The 12866-nt window shown below is 44.9% G+C and overlaps 1 protein-coding gene across 1 annotated transcript in view; it reads right to left on the reverse strand.

Moving 5' to 3' along the window:
- FBXW8 (F-box and WD repeat domain containing 8) overlaps positions 1-5461 on the reverse strand; it is a 107747-nt gene extending 102286 nt beyond the window's left edge. Inside the window, exon 1 of the mRNA XM_066370821.1 lies at positions 5036-5461. Within this exon, the coding sequence (XP_066226918.1) occupies positions 5036-5365 (330 nt within the window). The 5' untranslated portion in view covers positions 5366-5461. The remainder of the gene's footprint in view (positions 1-5035) is intronic.
- Between the last annotated feature and the right edge of the window lie 7405 nt (positions 5462-12866).

Below are 12866 nucleotides of genomic sequence, written 5' to 3' on the forward strand. Positions count from 1 at the left end.
ATTCAGGCCCATGCTATTGCTAGAGAGAGGGCAAGTACTGTCAACAAATGTATAAGAAATGAGGTCTACACTCAAAGGCTGAAATCTTTTATAGAGATAAGTAATCATCACATAAAATAGAATAAAGGCAGGAGACTACAAAAGGCAAAATAGATGGAACCCTAAGGTATTTCAAAGTTCATCAGTAAGTCAGCTGTTTAGAACTTGGAAATCATTTCTCCAAAGAAATAATGCTATAAAGAATGGTTAAACTCCCAAGCAGTCCACAAAAGGCCCATTTATCTCTCAATATCCCCATGCCTAGCTACGAGAAACAGCAAAAGGTATCCAATAAATTTCTGTTGTTTGTATATGTGGATGATGTAACTGAACTACAACACCACAGAATCTAACCAGAACAGTGCTTTGCACACAGTAGATGCACAATAAATGCCTTTGGGATTTGTCACATTTGTATCAGTCTCCCAACTTCAAGAGGCATTCTCATTTACCACCTACTGGTATGACTCCCCTGGGCCCTCCAGCAGGGATGGAGGTAGAAAATGCCAATCTCAAAAACTGAGGAAGCAAGTGCTGGGGGGAGCCCAGGAGATGCATGCACAGAAGTTTGGAGTGAAGCGGAGGAGGCTGGGCCTCTGCTTCCAAAGCCAAGCCCTTTTCAGTCTAAGCTGGGATCAGAGCTTTAGGATCCAGAAAGGAGAGAAGTCAGGGGAAAGAGGAGCGCCCTGGTCAGGAGCTTGGTCTAGTGTGGGTATGGATTTGTTTGTGGAATGAATAAATACAGGGCTTCATGTCAAGGGTCCCAACTCTCCCAGCACATTCCTACCAACAGGATGGGCAATGTAATTTCTGGAGCCCATTGTAAAAAAATGTGGGGCCCCTTGTTGAAAAATAATTAAGAATTTCAAGATGGCAACAAAACAGCCTTAAACCCAGCACAGGCCCCTTCTGACTCTGGGGCTTGTGTGGTCACGCAGGTTGCACAGGCCCACGCAGCCAGCTGGCCCTGGCCGCCATGGAACCTTTGCACGTACTGTTCTATGCCTAGAATCCTCTCCCTCAGATCTCTGAAAGCATGCTCCCTCCTCTTCCATGAAATGTGACCTTCCCAGGAAGGCCTTCCAGAGATAGCACTATTTAAAATCACAGCCCTTCCCAAACACATACATACTGTATCCCTCCTGCCTGCTTTATTTTCCTCCAGACCATTTAATACCTGACAATTAAAAATGAAAAGAGTTTGTAATAGACAATTGTATTAATGGTCTCTACTCTGTTTGTGGCTCCCTATATCAGGCATTTGGATAACTACACACAGACTCCAGGAGTTACTTTGGTCAATGTGACTATAACATGGCTTACTTTGGTCAATGTGACTATAACAAACATGACCTAGGCGAGACTTCAAAAGCATTGGGGCTTGCTCTTCTTCTGCTCTCAAGACTATGGGAAGGCCCACCCATGGCTAACCTGCTGAGTGATGGAACACACAACCCAAACACACACACACACAGCCGGCAACAACTAGACCAGCAGCTAACCTCAGACATGAGTGAACCCCTCCATGCCTAGGCCAAACTGTCACTCTACAACATGAGCTAAATAGTATTGTTTGAAGCCAAAGTTTTAGGTGGTTTTCTTTTTGCAGCAAAAATAGAGTCCACTTGAAAATACATATTCCCAATTAAAACACAAAAATCTGAAGACTCTGAACACTGGGCCCACATTCCTACATGGCAACAAGCAGCTGACATGAGCAGTGGCTACAGCCTTTAGCTTAGCCATAGCATGAGTTCCCCAGCTTGTTACCATCACCTTACCCATGTTGGGGTCAAGTTCAGTTGCCATATGTTGTCTCAGGTAGGTGCTGTTACATTTAAGGCAAAGAAGAGCTTGAAATATTATACTCCGCACACTTGAATTACTATGCAAGTGAAGAAACCATACAATCACTTTGGAAAACTGTTAGTCAATATCTACTAATGCTGAGAATATATGCATACTTCATGACCCAGGAATTTCACAACTGGGCGTAAACCCAAGAAAACTGAGTACACGTCCCAAAAGATGTATAAAATGTCACAGCAACACTATTCCTGATAGTCTCCAACTGGCTATCCAACTAGCTATCAATAATGTCCATCAACAGTAGAATAAATCTCATATGTAATGATGTGCACAAGAACCCAAACATAAAAGAGTACATGCTATATGGTTCTACTTACCTAGTTCAAAAACAGACAAAACTAAAACAAGGTGTAGGAGTCAGGTGAGTGGTTAACTTGGGTCTGTGCCTAGTTGTGAAATCACATGTGGGGATTCTGACAAGCTGGTGATGCTGTTCTGTAATCTAGGTGCTGTTGACATGATATGCATTCTTAAAAATTCACCAAGCCATACATTTCTGATTTGTACACTTCAATGCAGAGTTTGATTTTTTTTTTAACTTTAAAAAGTGGAAAAACAAAACCAAGAGGATGGCCATGTTTCAAGATAAACGATTAAGTATTTTTCTTCAGAAATAACAGAAAGACAAATTCAACATTATAATATTTAACGTGATAAAAAGAACAAGAGCCATTATGAACCAAATCATTACAGAAGCATGGCCGAAACCTGGAAAAGAGCATAACAGAAAACCAGATGAACAAGGGAAACAAGAGCCAAATGAGCAACACCTAGCCTACATCACTCATCTGCATTACCAGCCTGACCTCTGTGGGCTTTGAGGCTTACAACCAATAAATTACAAATCCAAGCCTTTTCCATAAAAGTTACCATCATTTCTCAGATTTAAAATACTGGGTCAACTACCCCTCAAAAAAAAAAAAATCAATTACCTTCTTAGTGCTCATCTGCCAAAGGGGTCTAATAATGGCCACTGGAAAGGGTGGGTTGTTGGGAGAAATCAAGAAGATAATGACGTCTCTAAAACTTTGAGACAGTACCAAGGAGAGAGCGTGTAAGCACACACAATGAATTACCACTTCATTTATAACAGTGTTACTGATGAGTGCAAAATACTAAAAATAAAATCAGACCTGCCCCAAAGGTTGATTGCTCCTCAGAGTAGTAGAGCCTTGCAGTACCTACTGCGGCCATTCTGAAGGGGGCAGTGATCACAGGCACACGTTCCAGGGCAGGCTTTCACTATCTACCTATGAAACTTGATTCTCCTGGGCCCCTTGCACCCTCCAGTAGGCAGGCCCTGCCCATTTTTAAAATATTGAACTTCATTCAGGACTCTACTACTTTGGGTATCAACGCCTACCCCAAAAATTAGTACTGCAAAGCCTTGAGAATCAGGCCTCAAACCAAAGGAAGCTATACAGCAGAGACTCTCTCAAACTTGCCTGATCATCCCAACCACCGGATTTCTGGGCCTCTCCTCTGGAGACTCAAGCAGCAGGTCTGGGGAGACACCAGAACCTTTATTTTAATAAAGCCTAAAGTGATTCTTAAACCAAGTCGAGTTTGGGAAACTCCTACCTGATGAAATGTAGAACCCAAAAGATCTGGATCCAAATTCAATCCTCAGAATTTATCAGCTGGATATGCCTGAGCCATAGACAGAAAACCTCTTTGAGTTTCCCTCATTTTAAAAGACTAACAATGCCTACCTCCCAGGACTGTGAAGCCTGAAGACACTGTCACATTCAGTGGGGAAGGTTTCAGCTATGGAGGCCCCAAATGTGCCTTTATCCTAATAATCCACTTTCCCGTTCATTTCTACCCCCAGGGGAGGGTCTTGCCTCAGTCTACACTTCCATGGGAACAACTTCTGCATAGATCTGGGCTGACTCCAGTACCCTATCAGGTGCTAAACCACCTTCCCTTATGCCTATGAAAATTTATGATACCAGCATACATTTTTCATAACCGGCATAAATTTTCATACGCATGAGAATTGTCACATTAAATGAAAAAGTTTATAACACTCACACATAAAAAAAAGGCTATCTCCAACCTTAGAGATAAAGCAGAGCACAGGACTGGACACCTGGTGAAAACTCATAGCTATTAATATTCTTTGAATATAACTATAGATTAAATATTAAGCCATCATTCATCAGAACTTGCCAATAACAAAATTACTCCCAACTGGGAAGCTGTGGAAGCCTAACTGAAAATGAGCCATTAAAACCTGTTGTCTTATTATCTTAACCAGGGGTCCCCAAACTTTTTACACAGGGGGCCAGTTCACTGTCCCTCAGACCACTGGAGGGCCACCACATACAGTGCTCCTCTTACTGACCACCAATGAAAGAGGTGCCCCTTCCAGAAGTGCTGTGGGGGCCGGATAAATGGCCTCAGGGGGCCGCATGCAGCCCGTGGGCCCTAGTTTAGGGACGCCTCCAAGTCTTAACCACGGATATGTTTCAGGTGATCTTGATTATCCCAACTCTAAAGGGGACTTTTTTTGGGTGGGGGGGTTGGGGAGGGGGACAAAGGCATGAAGATCTTCATCTTCCTCCAGACTGGTGAAGAGAACCATGCCCCACAAAATAAGAAACTCCACACCAACGGCAGTGCCTCTTTTTTCTGCTTTCATTATTATTGAAGTAATATATGTACAATTAGGAACGCTTGAACAGTACAAACAGTATATAGAAACAAGTTAAAATACCTTTCTATCCATGTCCTAGAGTCCTCTTCCCCCAATGCAACCTTGTTAAAAATTTAGGAATCCTTCTAGAGCAAGATTTCTCAGTCTTATACTTAAAGACATTTTGGGCCAGATAATGTGCGGGAGGGGGGGTGTCCTGTGTGTCGCAGGATGTTCATGAGCATACCTGCCCTCTGTCCACGGCTATTTCCTTCCGCCCCTCATTTAGCATCTAAAAATGTCTGCATTGCTAAATATCTGCATTGCTAAACAAAGTCGCTCCAGTTGGGAACCCCTGCTTCCAGAGATAATCTGTGCACGCACAGAGGTGTGTGTGCCCTTATTATAGTTCTTCTCCCCGCAGTGGTGACTCACTGGCGGGTTTTAGCGGGGCTGGCCCTGGCTCAGCAGGAGGCGAGGGTCACTCACCAGGTCACGGATGAGCTGGTCCACCAGCTGCTCCCCGGCCCCAGCCCCAGCCCCGGCCCCCTCACAGGCTGGAGGGGAGCGGGAACGGCTGGCTGCATCCTGCTTCTCGGGCCAGGTCCCCCATGCCGCCGGGGGCCGCCCCGCGCCCTCCAGAAGGCCCTGGGCCAGCGCCAGGTACCCGGAGGCCTGCTCGCCGTGCCCAGGGGCCACTTCGGGCCGCCGTGGCCGCCGCTCCGCAGCCTCGGGCCGCCGCCGCTTCCTCAGCGCCTGGGCCTGCGCCAGCTCCTCCTGCCAGCACCGGCGGAACTCGTCCAGGCTGTGGTCACCCATGGCCCGAGCTCCCAGCTCTCCACGTCCTCCACGGCCCTGGCGGGTGCCACGGAACAACCCCTCCACGGGAAGTGTCCGCTGCCACCGGAAACTATGGCCGCCACTGCACTTGGGTTCCGGTTAGGGAGCCCCGCCTCCAGTGCGCCCACCATGCTGTCCCGGGCTGGCGGAGGTCTGTGCGGTGACACCGAAGCTCGGCAAAAGCCACAGGCAGCAAAGCAGGCAAGGACAGACTTTGCGCCAAGCTCTGTATGCATTGAACAACTATTATATGACAGACGCTGAGAATTCATTTAAATCTGCTCCTCCCAATAGCCACCCCCGCCCCCAAAAAAATCCTTTCCATCTTGGGGTTTGCATTCAAGGGGATGGGTGAGAAGTACGTTCAACAAGTGAATATGGACGCTCGAATTAGTAGTAAGTGTTAAAAGAAAATAAAGCAAGGTAATAAAATAAGGCCAGGCATGTGGGTGGAGGCATTAACTTTAGAAGGATATATTTAGAGAAGGTATCTCTGAGATGTCTTTGGAACTAAGGACTAAATTGGGAAGGAACCCAGCCATGAGAAGATCAGATATCAGGAGAGATAATTCCAGAAAGAACTACAAGTGCAAGGGCTCTGAAATTGGAAGGAGAATGGCATACAATCACATCCCATCTTCAAAGTGCTTTGTAGTACCTGCTGCTCCCTCCTCAGAATGTTTCTCCCGACCTTGACCTGGTTAACTCCTCCTACACGCCTGTCATACCAACTCTCATACATGACTTAATCTCCCAACCGCCATCTCCTTAAAAAAAAAAAAAAATAAGGTCTCTGTTTTTCATTCTTATGCCCTTCTATGCTTATCATAGCACAGAATACAACTTGTAGTTTTATATTTATATAATTGTTTATTAGCATCTCCTTTCCCACTGGACTGTTAGTTCTTAGCTTAGAGGTTGGTGATTAGTAAGCACTCAAATATTTACTGACTAAATAACCCCTATAATGAGAACCATTCTCCCCCACTTTACAAATGATGAAACTGAACCAAAAAAATCACACAGTTGGTCATTTGCACAACAACATGTCTAAGTTTTGTTTTAACTCCATGTCTGACCTGTTCATTATTAAATCACACAACTTACCTGGGAAAGCCAGCTGGGAACTATTTGACTGCCTCCAGTTACCATGTTTGGTTTAATTCAGTGGTATTAACAGTATGATTATTAATATAGTCTGTGCTCCACAGTCAGACCTACATAAGCATCTCAGCACCCTCATTTATTCCCATCCCCTTTTTTCCAGCCATTCCACTTCTAGGAATTTATCCTAAGAGAAGAAAATTGAGAAGAGTCCAAAGAATACCTTCAAAAATGTTCACAGAAGCACTGTTTTAGATTGATCATCAGAAGCAATGTAAACAGGGCATTGGTAAAAGAAATATTGCCCCATTAGAATGTAAGAAAGATCCTAACAAGAATGTCGTCAAATCCACGAGAACAGAGATCTGATGTGTTTGTTCATTGCTATATCTTCAGCACTGAAAATAGTCCCTGTGACATAATAGCTGCTCTATGAATAATGAATGAAGAAATAAAAAAACTGGGCCACGATTGAAAACTACATAGGAAAAGAAAATTTAATCACATAAGATTTTCACAATATAGCAAATGGAAAAAAAGTAAGGATACAGTATGATCTCAGTAGTGTCTTAAAAAAAATGTATGTATGCATTTCAAAAGAATGCACATCCAAATCTTAACAGAACAGGTCTCTAGAGAGGATAGTATTATGGGTGATTTAGTGGTCTTCATCTGTATGTTCTAACTTTCTAGAGTGAGTGTTGTTCTAGCCTAAGACCTGGGCTTGCAGGTAGCTCATTATTTGTAGATGTGATTCCAGAGACTAGGGATTGGGGACCGAGAAGAATGAAATGGGAAAGAAGAACAGCTGATCCAAAGAGCATCCCTGAAGTGGTCCTGCTCTGGGCAACTTACACTCTATCCCACTGGGACCTTCTAAGGAGCCTTAAAGAACACACCTCAGGACTGTCCTCCCAAGAGATAAGAAGGGAATATTTATCTACTGGCTCATCCTTCGTTAGAGAAAGGTTCAGCCACAAGTTTTTCGTAGTCTCCCACTTGCAGGCTCAGTACTCAGTACAAGTAAACGCATTCACATGGATGTCCCATCACCAAGGAAGCAGCAATGCCCTGGGGCAAAAAACAAGAGATAATCTGTGCAGTTAACAGGAGGGACTTTCAAGTTACCCTGGTGTGTAGAGCCAGTTGCTACAGCTACAACTGAAGCAAAAGATGAGTGAAGCGAATATAATATGGGGCATAAGAAATGTCTGATACAAACAGATACTTTTTGTAATAAAAATAGAAAACAAGCTATTTTCTCCAGCCATTCATCTGACATCTCACTTCATTCTCGGTGCTTTCCGTATGAATTCCAGGCATCAAACTTGCTTGATCTACTTGTGGGCCAAAAGCCCAAACGTGGCTCTTCTGCTACCTCTAGAATTTATGGAAGATCTAATATTCGAAACAAAAAGCAAACTGGAAATTTTTTCAACACCTAATTATGATGGTCAAAATCAATATTTCCTCTTGCCTCTTTCAAAGACTTTTCCAGACACAGTACAGGTAGGTTCATGGGGCCACTGGTCACCCAGGGAAAATGAAAAAGGGAAGAAAAATACTGTCCTTTTGTCTACTCTTCACTAACAATATCTGTGTTGATTTTCTATCACTCCAATAGCAAACTCCTGGGCCTCCATTTCCTCAAGTGAAAAATAAAGGTAAAAATATCTTCCCTTCAGAATGACCGTAAGGCTGACAAAGTACCTGTAAAAGGCCTAGCATTCGTTCACAAGGGATTTAATAAGGGCTTCCTATCATCTATATTAACATGGTCATGGCAGACAGAGATTACATCTAGCCTAGGCTCTGAACGTCTGGTGTTCCAGGAGCTCTACCTTTTTTTTAGTATCAGTGAGTTCCTTGATATTTTGCAAGTTCAGTCCATCAAAATACTTCAGTTGCAAGCCACAAGTCCTGCTATCCTAAGCAAAAAGAGCCTGAATGTGGGGGATAGCTAAATTAAAAGAAACAAAGGAACAACCAAACCCTCAGAACGCCCTAACTCAGGGACTTTATTATAGGCAGGCACGAACCATCTGTTTTGAATGATCTCACCACCTGCTTTCTATCTTTCGGGAATCAAGTTCCTAGAGCAGGGATTCTCAAAGTGTGGCCCCTGGATCAGCATTACCTGGGAACTTGTCAGGCAGACAAATCCTCAGGTGAGACTCTTGAGTCAATAATCCAGCCGGGAGATTAGAATGCACAGTTCAGTTGGAGAACTACTATCCCAGAATCACATCTGAGTGGCCTGTTTCTGTCATAGTCTTAGCCCTTGCGTGGGGAGCAGGAGTTACACTGGGCTGGATTTATGGGGCCCCATGAAGTGGGGGAGGGGGCAAAGTTCCTCAAAACAAAAGAAGGGGGAAGGGATACTGAACCAAAGTGAAATACCTACAGTGCTATCATAGGAGGGGGACTCTAGGATTCAGTCTCAGTGTCTCTCATGCTGCCAGTCATCTCTGCCCAGTGTCAATAGGCTCCCTGCTGAACCCCAGCTCAGGTCTACCAGAACCCCAGGATGATGGCAGGTCTCAGAAAAGGAAGTGAAAGCAGGGGACAAGACAAGAGACTAATTTGTTTATTCCCATGTCCAAGGTAAGACGGTTTGTCAGTTTCCCACTGGGGCTGTAAAACAAATTCCATGGCTCAAAACAACACATACATATTCTCTTACGGTTCTAGAAGCCAGAAGTCCTAAAGCCATTTCACAGGGCTGAAATCAAGCTGTTGGCAGGACCATGCTTCCTCCAGAGGCTCTAGGGGTAAGTCCCTCCCCTTGCCTTCTCCAGCCTCTGGCTCTGCATTCTTTGGCTTGTGGCTCCTTTCCCCATCTTCAAAGCTAGTAGTGTAGCCTCCTATCTCAGTCATTTCATTGCCTTCTGTCTGTGTTCCAACTTCCCTCTGCTTCCCACTTATAGGGACGCTTATGATAACATTGGGCCCACCTGGGTAATCCATGAGACTCTCCGCATCTGAAGGTCCTTCATTTAAGCCAGTGGTCTCCAACCCCGGGGCCACGGACCGGTGCTGGTCCGTGGGCCATTTGGTACCGATCTGCAGAGAAAGAATAAATAACTTACATTATTTCCATTTTATTTATATTTGAGTCTGAATAATGTTTTATTTTTTTTAAAAATGACCAGATTCCCTCTGTTACATCCAACAGGGATCCCCAAACTTTTTACACAGGAGGCCAGTTCACTGTCCCTCAGACCGTTGGAGGGCCGCCACATACAGTGCTCCTCTCACTGACCACCAATGAAAGAGATGCCCCTTCCGGAAGTGCGGTGGGGGCTGGATAAATGGCCTCAGAGGGCCGCATGTGGCCCGCGGGCCATAGTTTGGGGATGCCTGATAAGACTCACTCTTGATGCTTGTCTCGGTCACGGGATACATTTATTCGTCCCACCCTAAAGGCCGGTCCGTGAAAATATTTTCTGACATTAAACTGGCCATTGGCCCAAAAAAGGTTGGGGACCACTGATTTAAGTCATATCTGCAAAAGCCTTTTTAGCATTCATCGTAACATTCACAGGTTCCAGGGATTAAGACCTGGCTATATTTGGGGGCCATTCATCAGTCCACCACAGAGAGCCTTCCATGAGCACAGATTCAAATGCCTACAGGTGACTCCAGGAAACAGGAAGCAAGAGGGCCAAGCGTGGACCACGGAGCCTGGATGCCCGTCTGGAGTGGGAAACCAATAATACTCTGCCCCACCCAACTCATGGAACTTGGTCCAGATCTTCTAAAAATCAGTATCTTGATTTTTAACTATTAGCAACAAATTCCACTTTTTAAAAGAAAAACGTTTTTATTAAAAGTGCATGTTGCATGGAGTAGCCTTCAAACCCAATAGGAGTCCTTTCTTGAACAATCCAGGAGTTAGGACAAAACTCTTTTCAACTTACGTTAAGATACCTCCTTAGTTCTTGCAGACAGAACTGGAGACTCACACCTCATTTGGGAACACTAATGTGTGGAGAACAGCAGGACAGGAGAATAATGTGAGAACTAAGGGGAAAAAATGATAGATATAAATATACTTTATATTTCAAAACATATATATTGTTTTGAAACATTAAAAGCACCAGCATGATATAAAGTAGCCATTTTTATATCAATGTGACCCTGATGTATCCATTTCTATAGGCATTATTGTTGCTGTTTGATACCTCCATAGTAACAAAATCTAAAATGCTCTGCAAAAAAAATAAATAAATAAAACTTTGGTCTTTAAAAAAATAAAAACTGGCCCTGGCCGGTTGGCTCAGTGGTAGAGCATCGGCCTGGTGTGCAGGAGTCCTAGGTTCGATTCCCAGCCAGGGCACACAGGAGAAGCGCCCATCTGCTTCTCCACCCCTCCCCCTCTCCTTCCTCTCTGTCTCTCTCTTCCCCTCCAGCAGCCAAGGCTCCATTGGAGCAAAGTTGACCCGGGTGCTGAGGATGACTCTGTGGCCTCTGCCTCAGGCACTAGAATGGCTCTGGTTGCAGCAGAGCGACGCTTCAGATGGGCAGAGCATCACCCCTTGGTGGGCATGCTGGGTGGATCCCGGTCGGGCACATGCAGGAATCTGTCTGACTGCTTCCCCATTTCCAGCTTCAGAAAAATACAAAAAATACAAAATATATAAAAAAAAGAAAAACTGTTCATAGCAAGACACAATTTGCCTGCTCTGGTAATTTTATTTTTTTAAAAGTGCTGTACAAGGCCCTGGCCGGTTGGCTCAGTGGTAGAGCATCGGCCTGGTGTGCAGGAGTCCTGGGTTCGATTCCCAGCCAGGGCACACAGGAGAAGCACTCATCTGCTTCTCCACCCTTCCCCCTCTCCTTCTTCTCTGTCTCTCTCTTCCCCTCCCGCAGCCAAGGCTCCATTGGAGCAAAGATGGCCCAGGTGCTGAGGATGGCTCTGTGGCCTCTGCCTCAGGCGCTAGAATAGCTCTGGTTGCAGCAGAGCAACGCCCCAGATGGGCAGAGCATCGCCCCCTGGTGGGCATGCAGGGTGGATCCCAGTTGGGCACATGCGGGAGTCTGAATGCCTCCCCATTTCCAGCTTCAGAAAAATACAAAAAAAAAAAAAAAGAAAAAAGAAAAAGAAAAAGAAAAAGGCTATGCAGACTGGTTTCGGTGTCAGCTGCCAGTTACAGAGTTAGTCATCCAAAAGAGTGGTCCCACATAGACACCACACAGTACCTCTCTTTCTCCTAAATCCTCTCCTGCTTTTATTGAAGCCACGCTCCACCCCCACCACCACACACACACTTAAATCTCCCCATCCTGGTTCCAAAGCCCTGCCTTCTGAAACCGGTTCTGTCCTAGGGTCAGTGTTATTTGACCAGCCTGAGCCTCATCAGAGAAGCTTTGTTCAGCCACCGCTGGCCCCAAAGGGAGAAGCCATGGCTTTGGTCCGCAGGATGCCGGACCTCTCACTCCAGCTCAGACCCTGAGACTCCAGGAACCAATTTCTCACCCGCCTGCTTTAGAAGCAACACATCAATGCAAGTGGGAGTTTTTCCTGGAGCTGTCCCAGTCCTGGCTCACATGAAGTAAAAGATATTCTTGTTGTTAGCATGACTTTGACCCTGACTCCAATGAAATAAGAACCCTAACCTTTTTTATTATTATTATTCCAAATCATCCCTCCCTACTTGTTTCTTTGCAACCACAACCAAGTGTTTCCTGTCTCAGCCAATGACACCACCACCCTGATGCTTCGGGCAGGAACCTGGTTCTCCTGCTCCCTTTTCTCTCATGTCAACAAAGTCCTGACAATTCTGCCTTCATAGTACTTCTTGAATCTGTTTACTCCCCTCTATCTCCTCCGCCACCATCCTAGTCCAAGGAAGGTTACCAGACAAAAGTACAGATGCCCTGTTAAGTTGGAATTTCAGATAAACCATTATGTTTTTTTTTAGTGTAAGTAGGCCTGTTACAAAATCTGAATTTCAGATAAGCAAAGAATAACTCTTAGTATTACTGTGTTCTATGCAATAGGTGGGATGTACTTCTACTAAAAATAGTCGTTGCCTATCTGAAACTTAAATTTAACTAGGAGTCCTGTATTTTGATTTGTGAACTCGACCAGCCCAAAGTACAAGGCACCGTCATTGCATGCGGACCGCTAGTGGGACCCTCACTGGTCTCTCTTCCTCCGCTCTCATTCCTCCTGGCAATAAGTCACAGAGAGCTTCTGAAAAAGTGAATCAGACCAGGACACCCCACTATTTAAAACACCTCAAGCCTTGCCCAGGTAGTTCAGTTGGTTAGAGCATCATCCTGACATGGCAAGGTTGCAGGTTCGATCCCCAGTCAGGGCACATACAAGAATCAACCAATGAATGCATAAATGAGTGGAACAACAAATCGA

The sequence above is a fragment of the Saccopteryx leptura genome, chromosome 2 (assembly GCF_036850995.1).
Source record: "Saccopteryx leptura isolate mSacLep1 chromosome 2, mSacLep1_pri_phased_curated, whole genome shotgun sequence".
Lineage (NCBI taxonomy): Eukaryota > Metazoa > Chordata > Mammalia > Chiroptera > Emballonuridae > Saccopteryx > Saccopteryx leptura.